Source organism: Pelophylax lessonae, assembly GCF_965119305.1.
Source record: "Pelophylax lessonae genome assembly, chromosome: 10".
Taxonomy (NCBI): Eukaryota; Metazoa; Chordata; class Amphibia; order Anura; family Ranidae; genus Pelophylax; species Pelophylax lessonae.
In genome coordinates, this window is record NC_138777.1 from 205356051 (window position 1) to 205381223 (window position 25173).

Genomic DNA, 25173 nt, shown 5'->3' on the forward strand with positions numbered 1-25173 from the left:
CAGGCAACGTTTTTCCAATCTTCTTTTGTCCAATGTTGGTGATCCTATGCCAATTGTAGCCTCAGTTTCCTGTTCTTAGCTGACAGGAGTGGCACCCAGTGTGGTCTTCTGCTGCTGTAGCCCATCTGCTTCAAGGTTCGTTGTGTTGTGCATTCAGAGATGGTATTCTGCATACCTTGGTTGTAATGAGTGGTTATTTGAGTTACTGTTGCCTTTTTATCATCTCAAACCGTTCTGTGCCCATTCTCCTCTGACCTCTGACATCAGCAAGGTATTTTTCTCCACACAACTGCCACTCACTTGATATTTTCTTTTTTTCGGACCATTCTCTGTACACCCGAGAGATGGTTGCGTGTGAAAATCCCAGGATATCAGCAGTTTTTAAAATACTCAGACCAGCCCGTCTGGAATCAACAACCATGCCACGTTCAAAGTCACTTAAATCCCCTTTCTTCTTCATTCTGATGCTCAGTTTGGGCTTCAGCAAGTCGTCTTCACTACATCTAGATGCCTAAATGCATTGAGTTGCTGCCATGTGATTGTCTGATTATCAGTTTGTGTTACCAAGCAATTGAACAGATGTAACTAATAAAGTGTCCAGTGAATGTATATAGGAGAGAGGAATGTCAGGGTTTAGCAGGTCAGCAGAGAGATCTCACAGATAGTGGCAGGTCCTCCTCCTCCAGCCTGGGCAATGTAAAAACTTTCCATCATTTCTTCAATGAAAGCCGCTGTGGCCAATCAGCAGCCAGGACCAGTCCAGCCCCCTCCCTATGTAACTCTCTGCATCTGAAGCTGTCACTCCAGAGCGAGATGAGGAGTAAAGGAGCTGTGCTGTGCTGCCTGCTACTGGCCGGCCTGTGTGCAGGTGAGAGCACTACATACAGAGGGGCACACTGACTGCTACTACATACAGGGGGCACGCTGACTGCTACTTTATACAGGGGGCACGCTGACTGCCACTACATCCAGGGGGCACACTGACTGCTACTACATACAGGGGGCACACTGACTGCTACTTTATACAGGGGGCACGCTGACTGCCACTACATCCAGGGGGCACACTGACTTCCACTACATACAGAGGGGCACACTGACTGCTACTACATACAGGGGGCACACTGACTGCTACTTTATACAGGGGGCACAATGACTGCCACTACATACAGAGGGGCACAATGACTGCTACTACATACAGGGGGCACACTGACTGCTACTTTATACAGGGGGCACAATGACTGCCACTACATACAGAGGGGCACAATGACTGCTATTACATACAAGGGGGCACACTGACTGCTACTACATACAAGGGGGCACACTGACTGCCACTACATACAAGGGGGCACACTGACTGCTACTACATACAGAGGGGCACACTGACTGCTACTTTATACAGGGGGCACGCTGACTGCCACTATATCCAGGGGGCACACTGACTCCCACTACATACAGAGGGGCACACTGACTGCCACTACATACAGAGGGGCACACTGACTGCTACTATATACAGAGCGGCACACTGACTGCTACTACATACAGAGGGGCATACTGACTGCTACTTTATACAGGGGGCACGCTGACTGCCACTACATCCAGGGGGCACACTGACTCCCACTACATACAGAGGGGCACAATGACTGCTATTACATACAAGGGGGCACACTGACTGCTACTACATACAAGGGGGCACACTGACAGCCACTACATACAGAGGGGCACACTGACTGCTACTACATACAGAGGGGCACACTGACTGCTACTACATACAGAGGGGCACACTGACTGCTACTTTATACAGGGGGCACGCTGACTGCCACTACATCCAGGGGGCACACTGACTGCCACTACATACAGAGGGGCACACTGACTGCTACTATATACAGAGCGGCACACTGACTGCTACTACATACAGAGGGGCACACTGACTGCTACTTTATACAGGGGGCACGCTGACTGCCACTACATCCAGGGGGCACACTGACTCCCACTACATACAGAGGGGCACACTGACTGTCACTACATACAGAGGGGCACACTGACTGCTACTTTATACAGGGGGCATGCTGACTGCCACTACATACAGGGGGCACACTGACTCCCACTACATACAGAGGGGCACACTGACTGCTATTACATACAAGGGGGCACACTGACTGCCACTACATACAAAGGGGCACACTGAATGCTACTACATACAAGGGGGCACACTGAATGCTACTACATACAGGGGGGCACACTGACTGCTACTATATACAGTGGGGCACACTGAATGCCACTACATACAGGTGGCACACTGACTGCCACTACATACAGGGGGCACACTGACTGCCACTACATACAGGGGGCACACTGACTGCCACTACATACAGTGGGGCACACTGACTGCCACTACATACAGAGCGGCACACTGACTGCCACTACATACAGTGGGGCACACTGACTGTCACTACATACAGAGGGGCACACTGACTGCCACTACATACAGGAGGGCACACTGACTGCTACTACATACAGGGGGGCACACTGACTGCTACTACATACAGGGGGAGACACTGACTGCCACTACATAGGTACGAGGGGGGCACACTGACTGCCACTACATACATACGAGTGGGCACACTGACTGCTACTACATACATATGGGGGGCACACTGACCGACGCTTCATACATATGGGGGGGGGCACACTGACTGGCACTACATTCATACAGGAGGAGGGGGGGTATACTGAGTGCCACTACATACATACTGGGTGGGGGCACACTGACTGCCACTACATTGATACCGGGTGGGGGCACACTGACTGCCACTACATACACACGGGGGGGGGCACACTAACTGCCACTAATATGGGGAGGGGGCACACTGGCTGCGTCTACATACGGAGGGGCACACTGACTGCCACTACATCCAGGGGGCACATTGACTCCCACTACATACAGAGGGGCACACTGACTGCCATTACATACAGAGGGGCACACTGACTGCTACTTTATACAGGGGGCACGCTGACTGCCACTACATACAGGGGGCACGCTGACTGCCACTACATACAGGGGGCACACTGACTCCCACTACATACAGAGGGGCACACTGACTGCTATTACATACAAGGGGGCACACTGACTGCCACTTCATACAAAGGGCCACACTAAATGATACTACATACAAGGGGGCACACTGAATGCTACTACATACAGGGGGGCACACTGACTGCTACTATATACAGTGAGGCACACTGACTGCCACTACATACAGGTGGCACACTGACTGCCACTACATACAGGGGGCACACTGACTGCCACTACATACAGTGGGGCACACTGACTGCCACTACATACAGGGGGCACACTGACTGCCACTACATACAGAGCGGCACACTGACTGCCACTACATACAGTGGGGCACACTGACTGTCACTACATACAGAGGGGCACACTGACTGCCACTACATACAGGAGGGCACACTGACTGCTACTACATACAGGAGGTCACACTGACTGCTACTACATACAGGGGGAGACACTGACTGCCACTACATAGGTACGAGGGGGGCACACTGACTGCCACTACATACATACGAGTGGGCACACTGACTGCTACTACATACATATGGGGGGCACACTGACCGACACTTCATACATATGGGGAGGGGGCACACTGACTGGCACTACATTCATACAGGGGGAGGGGGGGTATACTGAGTGCCACTACATACATACTGGGTGGGGGCACACTGACTGCCACTACATTGATACCGGGTGGGGGCACACTGACTGCCACTACATACACACTGGGGGGGGCACACTAACTGCCACTAATATGGGGAGGGGGCACACTGGCTGCGTCTACATACGGAGGGGCACACTGACTGCCACTACATACATATGGGGGGGGGACATTGACTGCCACTACATACATATGGGGGGGCACACTGACTGCCACTACATACATATGGGGGGGCACACTGACTGCCACGACATACATACGGGGGGCACACTGACTGCCACTACCTACATACGGGGGGGGGGGGCACACTGACTGCCACTACATACATACCGGGTGGGGGCACACTGAGTGCCACTACATACACACCAGGGGGGGGCCACACTAACTGCCACTACATAAATATGGGGAGGGGGCACACTGGCTGCCACTACATACATATGGGGGGCACACTGACTGCCACTACATACATACGGGGAGGGTTACACTGACTGCCACTAAATACATACGGAGGGCGTGTTAGTTCTCTGTATTGCAGTGGCGGCTGGTGCTCAAAATTTTTTTTTTGGGGGGGGAGCGCAAACAGAAAAATGTAATAGGCATTGCTTTGTGGCAAAAAATGCTGACTTTGAGATCACAAATGTGTGAAAGGGGCCTTCAGTAATTAAGGTATACTGTGCCCCCTTCAATGCAGAGTGACCATCGTGCCGTGCCCCTTTCAATGCAGAGTGACCAACGTGCCGTGCCCCTTTCAATGCAGAGTGACCAGTGTGCCGTGCCCCTTTCAATGCAGAGTGACCAGCGTGTCCCCTTTCAATGCAGAGTGACCAGCGTGCCCCCTTTCAATGCAGAGTGACCAGCGTGCCCCCTTTCAATGCAGACAAACCAGCGTGCCCCCTTTCAAAGCAGACAGACCAGTGTGCTGTGCACCCTTCAATGCAGACAGACCAGCGTGCCCCCTTTCAATGCAGACAGACTAGCATGCCGTGCCCCCTTCAATGCAGAGAGACCAGCATGCCCCCTTTCAATGCAGACAGATCAGCGTGCCCCCTTTCAATGCAGAATGACCAGCATGCCCCCTCTAAATGCAGAGAGACCAGCGTGCCCCCGTTCAATGCAGACAGACCAGCGTGCCCCCTTTCAATGCAGAATGACCAGTGTGCCCCCTGTCAATGCAGAGAGACCAGCGTGCCCCCTGTCAATGCAGAGAGACCAGCGTGCCCCCTTTCAATGCAGAGAGACCAGCATGCCCCCTTCAATGCAGAGAGACCAGCGTGCCCCCTTTCAATGCAGAGAGACCAGCGTGCCCCCTTCAATGCAGAGAGACCAGCGCAGCTTGCCCCCTTCAATGCAGACAGACCAGCGTACCGTGCCCCTTCAATGCAGACAGACCAGTGCACTTAGCTGCAGCGGCGGCTTCTCAGTCCCCCGGCGTCTGCTCGAGTCCTCCCGCCTCCTCCTCGGCCAATGGCATGGTTTTTGCCTTTCGGCCAATCAGGAAGCGGGTCTCGGACCCGCTTCCTGATTGGCCAGGAGGAGGATCCGTGTGACAAAAGCGAATTTTCATTCGCTGTTGTCACACAATGGGTGGGCTCATTGTGTGCCCCGGGTCCACCCTTTTCTGAAGCCTATTAGAGCCTCTGGCTCTAATCAGGTGATTAAAAAAAAAAAAACCCCATTGAATTCCATGCGTCCGGCGTCCCCAACGCACCAGCCGCCACTGCTGTATTGCAATGTACTCTTTTGCCACCAAATAGTTATTATTAATATTATTAGGTTGATGCCCCATTCTCCTGCAGAGCTAATGTGCTGCTAACTGGTCATTGTTCTGCAGAGTGAGGGTTGACCGGTCCCCGTGAGGACCGTGTTGGATCAGAGAGATCTGTGACGCATCATTTGAACAAACATTGAACAGGTACAATCCTCAACATTGTGCAACTTTCACATGCATGCCAAGGCTCAGCAGTGCCAAATGTTGTCCTGGTAGCGGGTTTCTATTTTTCTGTCCCCTGTATGTACCTCTCCTATCTACAGATCTACACTGAACAAAATTATAAGCGCAACACTTTTGTTTTTGCCCCCCATTTTTCAAAGATCTAAGACTTCTTCTATGTACACAAAAGGCCTATTTCTCTCAAATATTGTTCACAAATCTGTCTAAATCTGTGTTAGTGAGCACTTCTCCTTTGCTGAGATAATCCATCCATCTCACAGGTGTGACATATCAAGATGCTGATTAGACAGCATGATTATTGCACAGGTGTGCCTTAGGCTGGCCACAATAAAAGGCCACTCTAAAATGTGCAGTTTTATCACACAGCACAATGCCACAGTCGAAAGTTTTGAGTTTTGTCCACCAGACAGCTGCGGCTGGTGCTCGGTAATTCAGGGGAGGGGGGCAAACCAATGCGCACCCACCCCAGGGGTCGGTCTGTCGGTCAGTCAGTTGGCAGGCGACATGTTCCCCCCCCCCCCCCCCCCCCCAACGGTCTGCCTCCTTACCTCCTCCTCTCCGAGCCAGGGAGTGCTGGATGGCTGAGCCGCTGTCCTTCTCCTCCAGCCGTGTCTCTTCTGCCCCTTCCTGGACACTGGCCTGTAAGATCGCTTCTCCTTTTGGCCAATCGGGAAAGGGGTCTCACAACCCTCTTCCTGATTTGCTGGGAGGAGAGTCAGTGTGATAATAGCAAATATTCATTCGCTATTGTCACACAAATGGGTGGGCTCAAGGCGCAGAGCTCTGCACCTCAAGCCCACCCTTTTTTGAAGCCTATTAGAGCCTCTGGCTCTAATCACGTGGTTTAAAAAAAAAAAACATAAATCCCCTATTGGAATCCATGCGTCCGGCGCCCTGCATGTAGATTAGGGGGCCGGATGCATGGATAGGGGGGGCGGCGCCCCTGCCACCAAAGCTGTTGCCCATGAATTGAATGTTCATTTCTCTACCATAAGCCGTCTCCAAAGGCCTTTCAGAGAATTAGGCAGCACATCCAATCGGCCTCACAACCGCAGACCACGTATAACCACACCAGCCCAGGACCTCCACATCCAGCATCTTCACCTCCAAGATCGTCTGAGACCAGCAACCTGGACAGCTACTGCAATAATCGGTTTGCATAACCAAAGAACTTCTGCACAAACTGTCAGAAACCATCTCAGGGAAGCTCATCTGCATGTTCGTCGTCCTCATCTGGGTCTTGACCTAACTGCAGTTCGTCGTCGTAACTGATTTGTGTGGGCAAATGCTCACATTCTATGGCGTCTGGCACTTTGGAGAGGTGTTCTCACAAGGCAGATGGCAGACAGCGTGTATGGTGTCTTGTGGGTGAGAGGTTTGCTAATGTCAACGTTGTGGATCGAGTGGCCTATGGTGGCGGGGGGTTATGGTATGGGCTGGTGTATGTTATGGGCAACAAACAGGTGCCTTTTATTGATGGCATTCTGAATGCACAGAGATACTGTGATGAGATCCTGAAGCCCATTGTGCCATTCATCCACGACCTTCACCTCATGTTGCAGCATGATAATGCACGGCCCCATGTTGCAAGGATCTGTACACAATTCCTGGAAACTGAAAACATCCTACTTCTTGCACGGCCAGCATACTCACCGGACATGTCACCCATTGAGCATGTTTGGGATGTTCTGGTCGGATCGGCGTATATGACAGCTTGTTCCAGGTCCTGTCAATATCCAGCAACTTCGCACTAGGCCCCTTTTACACAGTCCGTTTTTTGGCGGATCTGAACGGTCCCCCCCATGCATCTCTATGGGGCATCGGATGTCAGCGGAGACATGTCCGCTGCAATCCGATTGAACCGTCAAATCTGGACGGATGGAAACCCTATCTTTCATCCGTCCAGCAGATCGGTGTGTGTGAAAGAGCCCTTAGAGTGGCCTTTTATTGTGGCCAACCTAAGGCACACCTGTGCAATAATCATGCTGACTAATCAGCATCTTGATATGCCACACCTGTGAGGTGGATGGTTTATCTCGGCAAAGGAGAAGTGATCACTAACACAGATTTAGACAGATTTGTGAACAATATTTGAGAGAAATAGGCCTTTTGTGTACATAGAAAAAGTTTTAGATCTTTGAGTTCCGCTCATGAAAAATGGGGACAAAAAGTGTTGCGTATTTATAATTTTGTTCTGTGTATAAATGTGGGTTAATGGCACTGCAGACCTTTGGAATGTTTGGTGAGATCTGTGCAGAGGATATCTATGTACATATAACCTGGCAGTGAGACCAAGGTGAGGCTGGGCTGGGCCATAGCTGAGCGCAAACACTGAGATCCGATCCACGCCATGTGAGTGATGGAGGGGCTCTGAGTGCACACAGATCACTGGAGGAACTCTTTTTGTAAGGAAAACAAAAATGATATACCGTTCAAATCCTCCAACTGCCGGGTACGTGTGCAAAAATTACATTTTTTTCCCCCATACTCCACTTCAGGATGTCACAGATCTGAACCAGCAAAAAAATAAATATTCTGCTCCCATCATGCAACAGCCATCGGTCTTGTCTTCCTATCTCTTAGCTGTTGTTTAGTGATGAATGGGAAAAGCAGCAAATTGAGGACTTTTTATGTGGGATTCTCATCTCCTTGCAATGTGTAAATCTGAGAATGTTCCCCCTCGCTCACACTAAGCCGCCATTTTCCTGCTCCTTTCTTTGCACAGCGATATCACTCAGTGAATTATGTCTTTGCTTTGATGGCAGGAGGCGAGGAGGATGGAAGGCCCCTGCTGGACACGCGGTATGGCAAACTGCTTGGAAAAACAGTGAAGGTCAAAGAGACGGACAGAAAGGTGCACGCCTTCTATGGGGTCCCGTTCGCTAAGCCTCCGGTGGGACCGCTACGTTTTGCAGCATCAGGACCCCCAGAAAGCTGGAATGGGGTGAGAGAGGCCACCGAACAGCCTCCCATGTAAGTATGGTGGGAGAAGAAAAGAGATGATTGGCCAGGTGCTGCTAATGGTCACCGACTGTCTAAAGATGAATGATAATAAAAGTAGACGTAAACCCAATCGCTAATTGGTTATTGTCATTTTAAATGTTATAAATCTATTTAAATCTGCAGCTTTCATTAAAATAATCCCTGATGATTCTTGTATGAGAACTTCCTGTTATTTTTTTTTTTTTTAATTCTTTATTTAACCACTTTACCACTAGAGGATTTTGCTGTCTTACGTCTAAGCCAATTTTTGCGATTCGGCACTGTGCGACTTTTTACTGACAATTGCGCGGTTGTGCGACGCCATACCCAAACGAAATTGACGTCCTTTTCTTCCCACAAACAGAGCTTTCTTTTGGTGGTATTTGATCACCTGTGCGATTTTTACTTTTTGCGCTATAAACAAAAAAAGAGCGTAAATTTTGAAAAAACAATATTTTTCACATTTTTTTATATGAAATACCCCCCCAAAAAATGTAAAAATCAAAATTTTTTAAAATTTTTGGCCAATTTGTTTTCTGCTACCTATGTTTGGTAAAAAAATTCACAATAAGCGTATTTTGATTGGTTTGCGCAAAAGTTATTGCGTTTACTAACTAAGGGAAAGATTTCTGTCATTTTTGGTGTTTTTTTTTTTAACGAGTAATGGCGGCGATCTGCGATTTTTTTTTGCGGGACTGCGACATTACGGCGGACAGATCGGACCCTTGACTGACATTTTTGACACTTTTGGGGTTACCAGTGACATTACTGCAGTAATCAGTGCTATATATATGCACTGTTACTGTAAAAATGACACTGGCAGGGAAGGGGTTAATTTTATTGGAGAGGGAGGGGTTAATGTATGCCTGGTGCTTACTGACATGTGTGGGGGGAGGTGACTGAGTGACACAAGGACAGATCCAGGGTTCAGCTATGCTGAACCCTGCAATCTGACCCTGCCTGTCACTTAGGAGATCCGCCCGCTTGTGTTTACACAAGCGGGCGGATCTCCACACTAGATCCCCGACGATCGGGGAAGAGCAGCGGCGATCGCCGCTGCTCCTCCCCTGGCCCGACTCCCGCTGTGACTGAATACAGCGGGAGCGAGCCTCCGGTGGCGCGCGCGCACCGCCGAGAAAGGGGAGTGTCTGATGACGTAGATCTACGTCGTCAGACGATAACAAGCCACTTTGCCGCAGTACTATTACCGTACGCAGACGGCAAGTGGTTAAAGGTATGCCATGAACAAGGAATAACAATGCTACAAACATTTGCATGATAGTAATAGAAATGTGGACTACGTAGTACAGGGAACAACCTTGTGTAAAACATACTATCATAAAGCATAAACATATAATGTAACCTGGGTTCGTATGTTGTCTTATCTTCCATACTTATTCATTCATGTGCAGCATTGCTGTAAACAAGAGTTCGTGTGGAGGGTAGTCCAGCGACACCCACCCAAATGGAGGGGGATAGGAATCCCCGCCGGCATCTACCACTTGGCCGGCAAGGGGGCCCACCAAAACCCAACTGTCTTCTAGTTGTTACCCTGGTATATGTACCCCTATTGGAGACTACAAACAGCCCATCGACAAACATTACCCTGGGATGGTCCACCGCCATCATTGTCACCTTTAGGAATCCGGTCAGTTTAGCCTTACAGGTTATGGGCAAAGGGGACTAAAACTTTAAAAAATCCCTTCAACCAAATCAGTAAGACTTGTGAATACCTTCTGTTGTAGGAAGACTTTACTGTGCTACGCACTGATTCGCTTGGAGGCCTTTTTGACTGTTTTACTTCCTTCTTACTATAATCTGTATAGTTATATTGTCTTGTTGGGTTCCAAGCCCTCCTCCATAGAAGTCATGGTCTCCATTCACTGCACTGATGGCCAACAAGCCTGAAACCTCTGACTGCAGTTTAGACTAAATGGCTCTATATTATTATATTTGGACTATATGTCAGCGGTTCTGGAGGTGCATCTTGCCAATAGGGTGCATAATGATGATTTACATGGCTCTGCCCACTTACCTGAAATGAGGGATAATCCTTTTATAATTAATGTGATGAATTAGACTTGAGAATACTTTCTTCCTTCTTTTTTTTTTCTTTTTTAAAAGAACCCCCCCTCTCCCCCAGGCCCATGTTTTCTCTCTGAACTTACCCTAATCATACTCTCTTGTCCAGCAACCCAGCTTGTCCTTTAGGGTCTATGTACACGGGACGTTGTTAAAAGTCCCTTTGAATGCTGGAATTTTTAGGACGTTTGAAACGTCCGTTCGGTCGCGTTTGTACCCGCGTTTAGCGGGCGTTTGCGGGCGTTTGCATTTAGAACCGTTCCTAGAGGTCAAAAAAATGATTCCCCTTTAAAATGGAAAAACGCGAACGCTAAACGCGGGTCATCGCGTTCGGACGCGTTCGGTCGCGTTTTTGCGTTTGAAACGCCGGGAAACACACACGTTCTAACGCAAATAATTGCGTTCTAAAAAAAGTCCCTGAACACAACTGCCTGCAAATGACTGTAAACGACCTGGTGTACATGGACAGATAAGATAACATGGAGCTGCGTTCAGGGGCTTCTGAAAAAAACGCCCAACTGCTCCTAAATGGCCATTTCCAGCATCCCGTGTACATGGAGCCTTAGGGATCCGTGGCACTTCTGCAGTGCATTGGATCCTGTGCTGCCATTTTCTTTTGTGATGGCATTGGTAGGCTGCCTGTCTTTTCTGGTTTCTTGCAGCCGGCCTCCTAATGTGCATCATTGGAGGCCTGGTCACAAAAACCAGCGCAGTAAACCCCCGCTCCATCGCGGTTCAGTTTTTGCGGTCCCGGTATTTTGCATTTTTTTTTTTGGAATGTTATTTTACTATATAAATCATTAGAAATTAAATATTTTTGTGTTTTCCATAGCTCTTGCTATGTCACTCAGTATCTTTTATGTGTTTAAATGAGTTTCTATTGTTTTAAAAGTGTGTTTAAAGACCTTAAAATGCTTTTACACGTACAGTGACAGTAAAAAAAATATGCCTACAATGCATTTTAATAGGGTTTTTCTATTTCGCGGATTTTCACTTTTCGCGGCTGGGTCCGGAACGTAACCCCCGCAATGGAGGGGGGTTTACTGTATGAGACAGCTGGCTGCTTAATGACATGGCGCAGCACCTGGGCCTGCCTGGGATGGAAGGGGCAGGTATCCCAGAGGCTGCTGGTGGGGCAAACCTCATTATTTTCTAGGCAAGGAAAGAAGTGCGGGGATGTGTTCTCTAAAAAGGTACAGAAATAGATAAGATCCCTTTCTCACGGGGCAGACTCGGCCAGCAAATCCTCCTGCTCAGCAAGGAATCTACCTACTGATCCTCACTGAGAAAATGGATGATAGATGGGTAATTTCTTCTCTTTGTTGCCCTTGTTTTTTCTATATATATATGCAGACACATGAGTCCTTTTATGAGATATGCCTGTACCAAACATTCGTTTGTGGGTACCTTTCTTTTACCTTATTAAAGTTCATTACTTTGAGGATAATGCACTAGGCCGGGGCGCTCTCTGTTTGTTTCTTGTTTTCAGTGCGCAATTTTAAAGCATGACATGTTGGGTATCTATTTACTCGGCGTAACATCATCTTTCACACTATACAAAAAAATTGGGCTAACTTTACATTTTTTTTTTTTCATGAAAGTGTTTTTTTGCCAAATAAATTGTGTTTGAAAACCGAGTGGAAAAAAAAGGGAAAAATTGCAATGCCTGCCATTTTATTCCCTAGGGTCTCTGATAATGTCATATATAATGTTTGGGGGTTCTGAGTAATTTTCTAGCAAAAAAAAAAAAGATGATTTTTACACGTAGGAGAGGAGAAAGGAAGCCAGAATTGGCCCGGTATGGAAGCGATTTAATATCCAGATTTTCTCTTTCAGGTGTCTGCAGAACATGGAAGGGATGAAACTTTTTATAGATCTGGTCAAAGCCAAAACCAAGCTCCCTCCCACATCTGAGGACTGCCTGTATCTCAATGTCTTCACTCCGGCTGACCGCAAACAGGACGCCAAACTACCGGTGAGTCCCAGAGGTGCCGCAGATTATGGGAGATATTGTTGGATTGTAGAAGGCATCAGTAGGCAGAAAACAATTTATCGAGCTGTTGTGATGGCCCATGTAGATCTGTACAATATTTCCTTTGTTCATGACTCTGACAGCTTGTAGCATCCAGCAGGCATTTCTGTGTGGTCACATGTCCACCTCCCTGAATCTACCTGCCTGAAACACGAAACTGTCAAAGCTGCAGTAAACCGAACACCCCTAGAGATTACAAACGAGGGTCTGTACCTTTAATTCTACTATTTTAGGAACCGGCGTAGGCAAAGTTTTAGCTGTCAAGCTGATATTGAATATGGTGTCAGTTTAAAGGGAACCTGTCATCAAAGGGAGGTTGCTATTGATTAGTTCTCCCACTAAGGATGCAAGCTGCTTGGCTGTCACATGATGCCATAGTTAAAGTGGTTGTAAACCCTTACATATACTCAGTGAAGTGACTGGCCTCAAGTGATACACCGAGATGATACAAATCCTGCTACATAAGTTGTACCTGTTTATCTGCATTCTTCTTCTCTCTACATCACGTCAAAGTCCAGAGTTTATAAGGCTTTTTCTCTCGGTGTCAGGAAAGTTTGTCAAAAGTAACATGCTGATAGCAGAGGAACAAAGCAGCGGACAGAAATTACACTTAGTGCTCTGGATAGAGACAAGTACACACTTTAGAGGGACATGCTTTTGTTCATATTTCATGTCTGCGGTTTACAACCACTTTAAGTATGAAAGTATTTTCAGTGTCAGTGGTCCAGTCTTACTATAGCGATAAGGAATTCTGACTTTCAACTGCTGCATTCTTGTTCCACGTCTATGAAAGACACAGCCTGGCACCTCACATTCTCACCAAAAATGGCAGCCTTCATATTTTTTTATAATGAGAGGTGCTCTTTAGTGCAAAATAAGATTAAAGAAGAACTGAAGGCAAAAACATTTTTTTTTTCATTTTGGATAGATAAGGAGAGGGTTATAAACCCTGTCAGTTTTTTTTTCCATTTGTGTCTTATTGGGGAGATTTCCCTTCACTTCCTGGCCCATAGCCAATACAGGAAGTGAGAAGAAATCTCTCCAAAGTGAGTAAATCCCTGGTTGTCATCATTTAAAGATTTCCCCTTTATTACTATTCTGAGGACAACCCAAATTTGAGGCATTGCATTTACTTTCACTTTTGATGTTAATGGTAAACTTGACAAATAGAGAGGATACATCTCCCTAACAGGGGCACAGACAGCAATAAAAACTGACAGAGGTTCTAATCCCTTATTACTTTATCCAAAACGAAACGTAGCACTGCCCCCTTGAGGACTGCTGAATTCTTCACCTCCTTGGGTCCCTCTGGGTTTCCGTTACCAACTGAATAGTGCAAAATTGAACTATTCAGTTGATGAGGACTCCTAGGCTGCAGATTTACTTTGCCACTAGATGAATTTGAGGTTAAGTCTCTGTAGTGAAGACTTGATTAAGCAACTATCTTCAGGGTACTCGCCTAGCACCCCCTTTTCTTCCACCAGCTGACACCCGTCCTCTGACTACTCTACTCCGGGGTGGCCCCCTCACAGGTCAGGCCCTCAGACACGATCCCCTGTACTGACGATACTGTTTTACCAGGTTCTCCAGTGTCTCAACCCCTCTAGCCAGCTCTCCTGGACCTCTGGGTTCAGCTCCTTCCTTCTAGTTCACCGACTGCCTGTGACCATGTGCCACCAATGTAGAGGAGGAGACAGCCGTCACCCTCCCCCTGGGACTCTGCTCACCAGCCAAAGACCCCGAGCACATGTGCTACTGGCTTTTATACTCCACCCGCAGAATGCACTGAGGTAATCAGTCTGTGCCAATCACTGAGGCTGTTTCAAAGCCTATGCACCCATTGGCCTTGTTTCCACCAACTGTCCAATATGCCTCCCTATTGGACCAGTGTGGACACTCCCTAGACCAGATAAATCACACACGGAGCACCATGAGCAGACCTAACTCGCAGATCCTGCTCCCTGTTAAGCAGAAAGCAATATAGGATTTGCCTGCTGCTCCTCTGATAGGCAGACAGAGCCAAAACTATACTCACTCTCTAGCAGTGGCAGCTGGTGCATGATAATTTGGCAAATCCACCACTCCCCCCCCAGAGGGACAGAAGGCCGGCCAGCAGGCAAATACACCCCCCCCCCCCAGCGGGATGGATTAACCACTTCCTGATTGGCTGGGAGGAGAATCAGTGTGATAATAGCGAATATGTGTGCACCTGGTGCCCTGCATGTAGATTAGGGGGCCGGATGCATGGATGGGGGGGGGGGGCGGCGCCCCCGCGCACCCACTGGATGGGCCGCCACTGCTCTCTAGCACCTACCTAGGAGGGTGCTACGTAAAATAAAAAAAGTTTTGAATTGAGTTATACTTTAGATAAAAGGTTATCCATTTCTAAAAAATGACAGGCACCCATTGCCAGCTGAGCAGATCATGATATCATGGCACAGACAGGTCACTGTGGCGTTGCACCTGAATTTTGGTGCCCAGCTCACTGTTGGTTCCCGCTAATGTCACCATATTTGCAGATCACAGCTATGGCACTCAGTACGTGTGTACGGATGTGTGGGAATCCACCCTGCACTGGTAGAAAATATGCGGGACTTGTCTGGAGGACAGAAGGTTATTGACTCTTTATTGATTCTCTCCAGGTGATGGTGGGTATTCATGGAGGCGGATTATCTATGGGAGGAGCCATGATGTCTGAGGGTTCTGCGCTGAGTGCTTACGAAGATGTCGTCACCGTTTCCGTCCAGTACCGTCTGGGGATTCTGGGATTCTTCAGGTAATGCACCACACACCTCTCTCAAAACAATTGATTGGTCCAGATTATCAGGCAGCTGACGTTATAGGCAGATCTCAACATTTTCCTTTTTAAAGTTTTATCATTTAGTTTTTTTTTTTTTTTTTAACAGAATGTTTTAACAGAATGTGTTTATTGAACAAAAAAGGTCAATGCATACTATATGTGCAGTTGGGTCAATACATACTATACAGTGCCTTGCGAAAGTATTCTGCCCCCTTGAACTTTGCGACCTTTTGCCACATTTCAAGCTTCAAACATAAAGATATAAAACTGTACTTTTTTGTGAAGAATCAACAACAAGTGGGACACAATCATGAAGTGGAACGAAATTTATTGGATATTTCAAACTTTGTTAACAAAAAAAAAACTGAAAATTGGGCGTGCAAAATTATTCACCCCCTTTACTTTCAGTGCAGCAAACTCTCTCCAGAAGTTCAGTGAGGATCTCTGAATGATCCAATGTTGACCTAAATGACTAATGATAATAAATAGAATCCACCTGTGTGTAATCAAGTCTCTGTATAAATGCACCTGCACTGTGATAGTCTCAGAGGTCCGTTTAAAGCGCAGAGAGCATCATGAAGAATAGGGGAACACACCAGGCAGGTCCGAGATACTGTTGTGGAGAAGTTTAAAGCTGGATTTGGATACAAAAAGATTTCCCAAGCTTTAAACATCCCAAGGAGCACTGTGCAAGCGATAATATTGAAATGGAAGGAGTATCAGACCACTGCAAATCTAGGAAGACCTGGCCGTCCCTCTAAACTTTCAGCTCATACAAGGAGAAGACTGATCAGAGATGCAGCCAAGAGGCCCATTATCACTGTGGATGAACTGCAGAGATCTACAGCTGAGGTGGGAGACTCTGTCCATAGGACAACAATCAGTCGTATACTGCACAAATCTGGCCTTTATGGAAGAGTGGCAAGAAGAAAGCCATTTCTTAAAGATATCCATAAAAAGTGTTGTTTAAAGTTTGCCACAAGCCACCTGGGAGACACACCAAACATGTGGAAGAAGGTGCTCTGGTCAGATGAAACCAAAATCAAACTTTTTGGCAACAATGCAAAACGTTATGTTTGGCGTAAAAGCAACACAGCTCATCACCCTGAACACACCATCCCCACTGTCAAACATGGTGGTGACAGCATCGTGGTTTGGGCCTGCTTTTCTTCAGCAGGGACAGGGAAGATGGTTAAAATTGATGGGAAGATGGATGGAGCCAAATACACCATTCTGGAAGAAAACCTGATGGAGTCTGCAAAAGACCTGAGACTGGGACGGAGATTTGTCTTCCAACAAGACAATGATCCAAAACATAAAGCAAAATCTACAATGGAATGGTTCACAAATAAACATATCCAGGTGTTAGAATGGCCAAGTCAAAGTCCAGACCTGAATCCAATCGAGAATCTGTGGAAAGAACTGAAAACTGCTGTTCACAAACGCTCTCCATCCAACCTCACTGAGCTCGAGCTGTTTTGCAAGGAGGCATGGACAAAAATGTCAGTCTCTCGATGTGCAAAACTGATAGAGACATACCCCAAGCGACTTACAGCTGTAATCGCAGCAAAAGGTGGCGCTACAAAGTATTAACTTAAGGGGGCTGAATAATTTTGCACGCCCACCAATTTTTCCGTTTTTTATTTGTTAAAAAAGTTTGAAATATCCAATACATTTCGTTCCACTTCATGATTGTGTCCCACTTGTTGATTCTTCACAAAAAAAGTACAGTTTTATATCTTTATGTTTGAAGCCTGAAATGTGGCAAAAGGTTGCAAAGTTCTCAAGGAGGCCGAATACTTTCGCAAGGCACTGTATGTGCAGTTGGGTCAATACATACTATATGTGCAGTTGACAAGCAAGAACCAGTAGCCAAAAAAAGGACACCATAAGTACAGTATGCTTGGTGAATACATCCAAGACAATAGTACACAAGCTGGAGCTATCAATAATTGGACAAGGAAGCATGTAAATGCAGGCTGTTAACTCTTATAGAAAACAATGGGATACAGCAAAGAGAGCAACAAGTTTCTTTAGATTTTCAACCCAGAAACCAGGAAAAAAAAAGGGGGGGGGAGGGTAAGAGAGCAATGAAGGAAGCGAAAAACAAGAGGGGGGGAAGGGAACACGGATGGGAGGGAGGGTAAAGAGGGTAGGGGGTCAGAGCAGGATGGGAGAGGCACCAAGCAAGACCGCTAAGAATTTAGGCAGCATCTAGAATACTTCCACAGGAGTTTATCTAAGTCATCCAGGAGAAGGAGAAAAAAAAAGTTAGTGTAGCAAGGTTTCCAGGCCTGTGGCCTGATGTGGGTCTGCCATTAGTGCCGGTAGTCTCTCCAGACCATTTGAGCTGTGACCCTGGGTGTGACAACTGAAGCAGCGACAACTCTGGCATCTTTGTTTGTAGGTTTTATTGGAATAAAGGGGATGGGAGAAGGGAATGAGTGGTATACTCCTTGAGGCTCAAACTAATTACAATTGGGACTTTTCTCCTAAAATGCCCGTTGGCACTTTCTTGACGCCAGCCGGCGCCAGCCAACGCTCACTGACTCTGAGAACACTCTGTATAACAGAAGAAGTGTTGAATCTTCGACTTATAGTCCAGTAGATCCAAGACTGAGAACTGTAGAACTCCTGACACTGTTGTACTGTGAAAGTCACTGAATACTTTCCCCCGCCTGGCACAGCTTGATGTAGTATATTGTAGAACTCTGTATAACTGTCACTGTAACTGGCACGCTCTGTACAATTCAGGGCCCAGACTGCAGGTGCCCCTTTTACCTTGAACTCTTCAGGGTCCACTGACTAGGTACCCCCTTTGCAACTTCAGGGTCCTCAACCTAGGTACCCCCTTTACAGCTAGCTGACACTGGATCCCAGAACCTCTCCCGGAGCAGTCCCCTCTGACTCTAGGCAGACCCTCAGGGGCAATCCGCAGTACTCACGACCTGTGTAGGCTTTCCTAGAACTGGACCCCCCTCTCTCTCTCCGCAAGCTCTCGGCACACCGGATCCCCTCAGCTCAACTCAGCACTCTCTGGACACTCAGGCGACACCCTGAGACATCTGCCTTCCTCAGACAGGAGGAGAGACAGCCGCACTCTCCTTCCTGGGACTCTGCTCCCGCCAAAGACACCGTGCCATGCACTTCCCCTCAAACTTATACCCACTCCCAGAATCCTTTGCAGCCTTCTGGGATAGTTACAAGCTGGTATGTGTCCCCTGATTGGGCTTTCCACACTGCCCTATGAGAAGCCTCTCACAGGAGCCAGTGGGGATACTTCTCCCTTCAGCAGGCACATCTGGAAGCCCTGACACCCTATCTAACAAATCAAAGCCCTGCTGTTAGGCAGACAAGACCCATTATATCTTTACCTAGCACCTACCTGTAGGGTGCTACACATATAAATCCAATAACACTGCTCCCCAGTAAGAATAACCAGTCCCCCACCCCTCCTCCCATCACAAAAAACTGGAAGAGGCCCAGATCCTAACACAGAACACGGTAAATCTACCAACTGTGGGCACAATGTGCAACTAGCGAGGAAGTTAAACAGAAGACAGTCCATAGAGTCTCAAGTGGCTGCAATAAAGGCAGGTGCAGGGCGCCCAAGGGTAAAAACTTTAATAGGCTAACCATTGGGCAGCCAGCCACCAACCTAGTAAAAGTCCAGATGAAGAACTAACAGTCAGCTGTGGTGACAGCAATGTATCCAACGAAGCAGCCCAATTTGGGCACCTTGCCAGATAAGGTAGAAATCCCACAGGAAAAAGCAGGAGTTCAAAGCATCCTAAGGTGGCACACAGAAGCAGGTGTTGAAGTCCAGCATAGACCACAGCCGACCCAGTCAGGGACCCACATGAGCAGATGGTCGACAGCAGAAGTCAAGTGCAGGGTAGCAAGGTTCCAAGGAAACTGAGGTATAGTGGGCTGCCCACCCAAGGTAAAACAAAATGTACATCAAACAAGGAAAGGATAAGGCATTACAGGCTACTTATGTGAGGTGAGAAATTTGGTCAAGTCCCTATCCTGTACCCGGAGATGCAAGGAAGAGTTTACTGTATTTCACCCTCTTCTCTTACATCTTGGTGTGCACCGTGCCAAAGTGTTTGTGGAGGTGTTGCGTTTCAACTGAATAGTCAGGGAAGATCATCAGCTTAGTATTGCCATAGAGTAGGTCACCGTGGGCTCGGGCCCCCCACAGAAACAGATCATGGTCTTTAAAATGTGCAACAGCAAGATAATGTGCGTAGAGGAGCCTCAGAGGGGCCCCAGACAGCCAGGAAGGTGGCATGCGGAAAAGGAGAAAAGGAAGAAAACTGGGCATTAAGCAAGAGCTGAGTGAGCAGCTGCTCAGTAAACTTGGTAGGCTTAGTACCTTCTGCTCCCTCAAGGAAGTCCAGTATACGCAGATTGTTCCAGTGGTTCAGATTTTCTATGTCCTCAGCGCAGGATTTGATTTTAAGGGTATAGAGGTCAGCAGCGTGGTCCCTCTGGTGGTCCTTTACATCCAAGATCTGGAGCTCCGCTGAAGCAATGAGTTCTTGGAAGGATTCGAGATCCTGCCTGATAAGCCCGATGTCGGATTCCGCAAGTCAATTTTAGCTATGAGGTCTGACTGGCAGGCAGCAATTGCCGCCATGAGTGCTGTAAAGTGCACAGCCTCCGGTAGAGGGGAGGTTTCCGGCTCCGTCTGTGTGGCCATGCTGGAAGGAATGGCGATCGTCTGCAGGACTTCCAGTAAGGCCAAGGCCACACCAGATGAGGTCTTAAGGCGAGCCGGAGTTGCGCACTTCCCTTTTGCCAGCACCTTGACGCGCCACCACACAAGGAAAGAGACAGAAGCCTGTGTAAAGGATTCCTGTACAAAGGAGATCAAGGATTCGAGCAGGGGCCAGCGGAGCTCCTGAATCAGAAGTCCGTTTCCAGTGCCATCTTGGACACGTCCCTCCCTTTTAAGTCAAGTTTGGCTCCACCTCCTCCTGCCCTCCAAGCCTATTAGCCAGTGGGTTCCCCCATTGCATTAACCTCTTGGTGGTCTGATTTCACTGAAGCCTCGGTGCCCAGACCAAAGAGTCAGTAAAGACCAGTTAACGTCACAACTCTAGACAATGCAAACTCCAGATTAATTTGTCCTCCTAATCATCAGCTTTGTTTGTGAAGACTTTAATTTTGTGAACTTGTTTAAATATATTCTCTGCTCATAGATTTTTTTTGTTTGACTAATAAGCTGAAATATTAAAAAAATACGTCTTTTTATTATTTTGCTTATTTTCTTACTGTAAAGAGAAAGACAGAACCAGGGTCCTAGGGTTAGTGGAATAAAAGCGACAACACTTTGACTATACCGCACTTACAGCTTACATTTAAAAAGACAATGTTGTCTCATCACCACTGCAGCTGCTCATCCAATCTGCTGCAAACACTCACATCAAATGGTCTACTAGGTAGAATGGAAATGTACTGTTAGACCAAGTGTAGGCGTACAGGCTAATGGAGTATGAGCGGTGGGAACTGCCAAATAATTGAAGTGGCTAATAACCACACATCACTCTTATGCCAGGCAGTTGCCACTTGAACCTCAGCCAAGGGGGCACAGTCATCCCAACACACATGCAATATAATATTGTGCAAAAATGGATCCTGACCGCAGCTCACCCAGACCTCAGAAGTAAAGCCACCTTCCACATCAGCAGGGAAAACATAGGAATGCTGCAGTACATCCGCCGCTCGCCAGGGGGCAATATGGGGTGTGGCTCTCACCTCCAGGATTTTCAGAGGAGAATGGAGGTTTAGGCTGTGTGGATGTCCACAAATTTTGTGCAAGCCAGGGCAACCACTGTGAGTGGTGACGTCACGTACGTCACTTGCATGATGACATGGAAACCAACATGTTTTCCCCAATCAGGTTTGGTGGGGCCAAAGTAACCAATCTATTTATAATCCGTTGGCTGTCAATACCTGGCATAGCCACAAGGTGTCACCCAACTAACTTTTCCATACACATTCTCACACAAAGGGCTGCACTGCGTGTATATACGGGGGGGGGGGGGAGAGCAGTCAAAACAAACAAATGATCTATAGGCGAAAATAAATGATCAAAGGCACATAAACAGGGAAGGGAGAAAAGAGTCCAGGAGTCCAGTCCTAAAGTGGAGCATAGCATCCCATACATAGGTAGCCATGAGTTAGTGATGCTGACCTATAACAAAAAAAAATCAAGTGGGCCCACTACTAGAAGAAAAAGAGAGAACCAACTTGTCATGGTTAATATTGCCATTATCTTATCTTATGATTCAAGAAAGACCCGCTGATTCCATCCTGTGCTTAAGCTGTGTGGGACAAGCGTACCCAGTTTCAAAATCCACATTTTCTCTTTTTGCAAGAGGATCGTGTTTAAGTTACCTCTGTGCACTGGCAAGTTAAACACAAAGATCCCCTTCACATGTAATCTGTGTGGCTTACCATCATCCTTCCCTTTGATACTGCAGCAATACGGACCTGCAGTTGCCGTTTGGTTTTACCAACATAATACTTGTTACATGAACATTACAGAATATAGATTAAATGGGTAGTGGAGCAGTTGATAAATTATTTTATCATAAATCTTTTAGCTTGGTCTGCACTGGCACAATCGTCCTATCCACGTACTTGCAGTTCTGGCAGTGACCGCATGCATGCATGCCTTTCACAGGTGGTAAATTAGTTAACCAGTTTAATGCAGGTTTTTTTCAAAACTCTGAGTGCACCAAAGAGTCCTGCAAATTACGTGCCCTGCTTGCCGACATGGGCCCACAATTCCAGCAAGTGCAGGAGACTTAGTAAGAACATCCCAATGTTTGGTAAAGATATCTTTCACTTGTCCCCATTGTGAGCCAAACTTAGTTGTAATCCTGACAGAAGCCTTTTTGGCATCAACTGCCTTCGGTAGAGAAGATGGACTAATCAGACTGTCTTTCTTACCCACCCAGGCTTTTCTCTTGGCCCTCCTAATTATTTTATGGGAATAGCCTGTCTCTCTAAACCTGCTATACATTTTGTGTGTCTCAGTCTGAAAAATTATCATCCAGGGTACAGTTCTTGCGAGCCCGCAGGAACTGGCCAACCAGAATGCTCCTGAAAAGTGATCCTAGGTGATTGCAGTGCTTTTGCAAAATGGGCTTTATTCCATATTTCCATTTTTATTTCATTCAGAAAGGGAATAGTTACAGGACCAACCACATGGGTCAATCTAATACTACAGTTGTTTTTATTGAGCTCTGCCAGGAATAGAGTCAGCTCTTCCATCGCACCCATCCAGATCACAAACACAACGTCAATGTACCTCAGCTAGGCGGCTGCATGGCTGAGATACAAAGATGACTTATACACCACCTCCAGCTCCCAAAGATCCAGATGGAGGCAGGCATATGCTGTGGATACAAAGCAAAAAAAAAGGGCGCACCAGCCTAGCGCATTATCCTCAGCGAGTTTATTTGGATAAAAATTAAAATCAGCTACTCACAAACAATCGTGAAATTCAGGCACATCAATTCCATACACCTGCCTCCTGCCAGAGGATCAATGTCTTTACTGGAAGCAGAGGGCTGACGCGTTTCGAGGCCGTGCCTCTTCCTCATATGCTGTGGCCCAGGGCAATATACCACATTTCCCAGTGGCACGGGTGGAGAAGGAAATAATTTGGTAGGTCCTATCCGAGATGTCCTGAAAGGTCTATTGGTGATGTTGTACAACCTTACACATTTTGCACTTTTACATTGAAACACTTTTAATATTTGGTGCCCTCCTGTATACAAATCTAGGCCTGTTTGGGATAACGGGCCCTAGTTTTGAATCCTTGAGGAGGATTCCCCAATGGAGTGCAATAATTATCTTTGCAATTATACAAAGAAATAACATTTCTTTGTATTTATTATTGAATTGAGTAATAAACGTGATGTCAGGGACAGCTGTAACTTTATCTCTGGGACCTTGAGGGTGGAATAACTGGCATTCTTAAAAAAGCTTGCTCTATCCGGGCCAGATTAAAGCTCTTATCCAAGAACTTCTCTTTTTAGGATTTTACTCTTTAATATATTCCTCATCTAAAGTACGAAGTCTACGAAACTGTCCTTTTGGGATGTATTAACCCATTTCGGATGATGACAACTTTAGAAATGTAGGAAGGCTTGAAGTGTGTTTTGGAAATAATCTTTCCATCCATATGACCCACTTCAGGATCTAAGAAAACCAATGTGGTGGGATTTGAGACATGTGTAAAGGATAAACCTAGGTTGTTACTGTTGCAGTGTTGGACAAACAACTTGATAATAGATGGAGGGTCATCCCATATGACAATGATGTCATCAATGTATCTGCTGTAAAAAATAAAATTAATAATAATGACTCCTGGAAGAAGGAGACATTAGGGATGTGGCTTTCCTCTAAAAGTCCATTTTGTATAGGCTTGTCATATGACTTATGTTTTTCATCTCTTAGTTCCGGGGACAGCCAAGCTTCAGGAAATTACGGATTCATGGATCAGGTGGAGTCACTTCGCTGGGTGAAAGACAACATTGCAGATTTTGGGGGCGACCCAGACTCCGTCACAGTATTTGGAGAGTCCGCTGGTGGGATCAGTGTCTCTGCATTGGTAAGTATACAATTATTTTTTTTCTATCGGATCAAAGAAATGAAATCAATTTGTGGACACCTGCAATTCTGACTTGTTTTAAAAAATACCAGCCCTAAAACCGTCATCCTAATCCTCTTTTCTGAAAACGCGATCCCTGGATGCAGTCACATTGTTCCAATGGCTTCATTACTTTCCAAGTCTTTGCCCTGGAGCATGCAGATGAGGAGTTCTGAAGTCAATATTCTGATCTTTATGCTGGTTCAGGGCAGCTTCTCAAAGTATCTGGAGCACAAACAATCAAGAAGTTAGCATTTTCCTAAGGAGGTCCTCATTACCAGCCTTCATATTTTTCTCTGTACTAGTTTCCTTAACACATTGGAGCAAGGATGAGAAAGACAGCCCTGGAGCCTGCACTACAGACAAGTCACCAATGTTGGCTCTCATTCTTCTGTTCTGACAGGTTCTCTTGAATATACAGTTTCCTCAGTGTGAAACATTGTAACTAATCTCGTCTTTTCTTTCCCTGACAGGCCTTGTCCCCACTAGCCAAGGGTTTGTTTCACCGAGCCATTGCTGAGAGTGGTGTGGCTCTTGTTCCGGGGCTGATCACCAAGTCTGCTGAGGAGACCAGCTTTGTGCGTAATGTAAGTCCCAGCGCTGATGGCGAATACGTGATATCTGTACAGAATGTTTCTTAGCTGTGAAATCACCTGGTTGGTTGTTACTGAAAGACAATTGGGGTGAGGTCATACAGAGCGCGTCATAGATACTGTGCAGATGTCTGTCTCTCTGCAGTGTGACAAATGTCAGAGTGTGCAACAAATTTGTATATGTCTCCGAATGATGGATTAGAATGTGACGCAGCTCTCACAGAACTGTCACACGCAGTGTCACCAACAGAGTGTCAGATTATCACAGGTGGAGTACATGCCTGAATAATCTCAGAAGGGTACGGAATGTTACCAGACACATGTATGTATG

The 25173-nt window shown here is 46.8% G+C and overlaps 1 protein-coding gene across 1 annotated transcript in view; it reads left to right on the plus strand.

Moving 5' to 3' along the window:
- Positions 1-813: 813 nt before the first annotated feature.
- The window catches only part of LOC309566025 (cocaine esterase-like), a gene marked incomplete at both ends in the record, with an annotated part of 44007 nt that continues 19647 nt past the window's right edge, over positions 814-25173 (plus strand). Inside the window, 6 exons of the mRNA XM_082271044.1 lie at positions 814-868; positions 8451-8655; positions 12583-12721; positions 15421-15554; positions 24057-24210; positions 24723-24836. Of these exons, the coding sequence (XP_082127170.1) occupies positions 814-868; positions 8451-8655; positions 12583-12721; positions 15421-15554; positions 24057-24210; positions 24723-24836 (801 nt within the window). The remainder of the gene's footprint in view (positions 869-8450; positions 8656-12582; positions 12722-15420; positions 15555-24056; positions 24211-24722; positions 24837-25173) is intronic.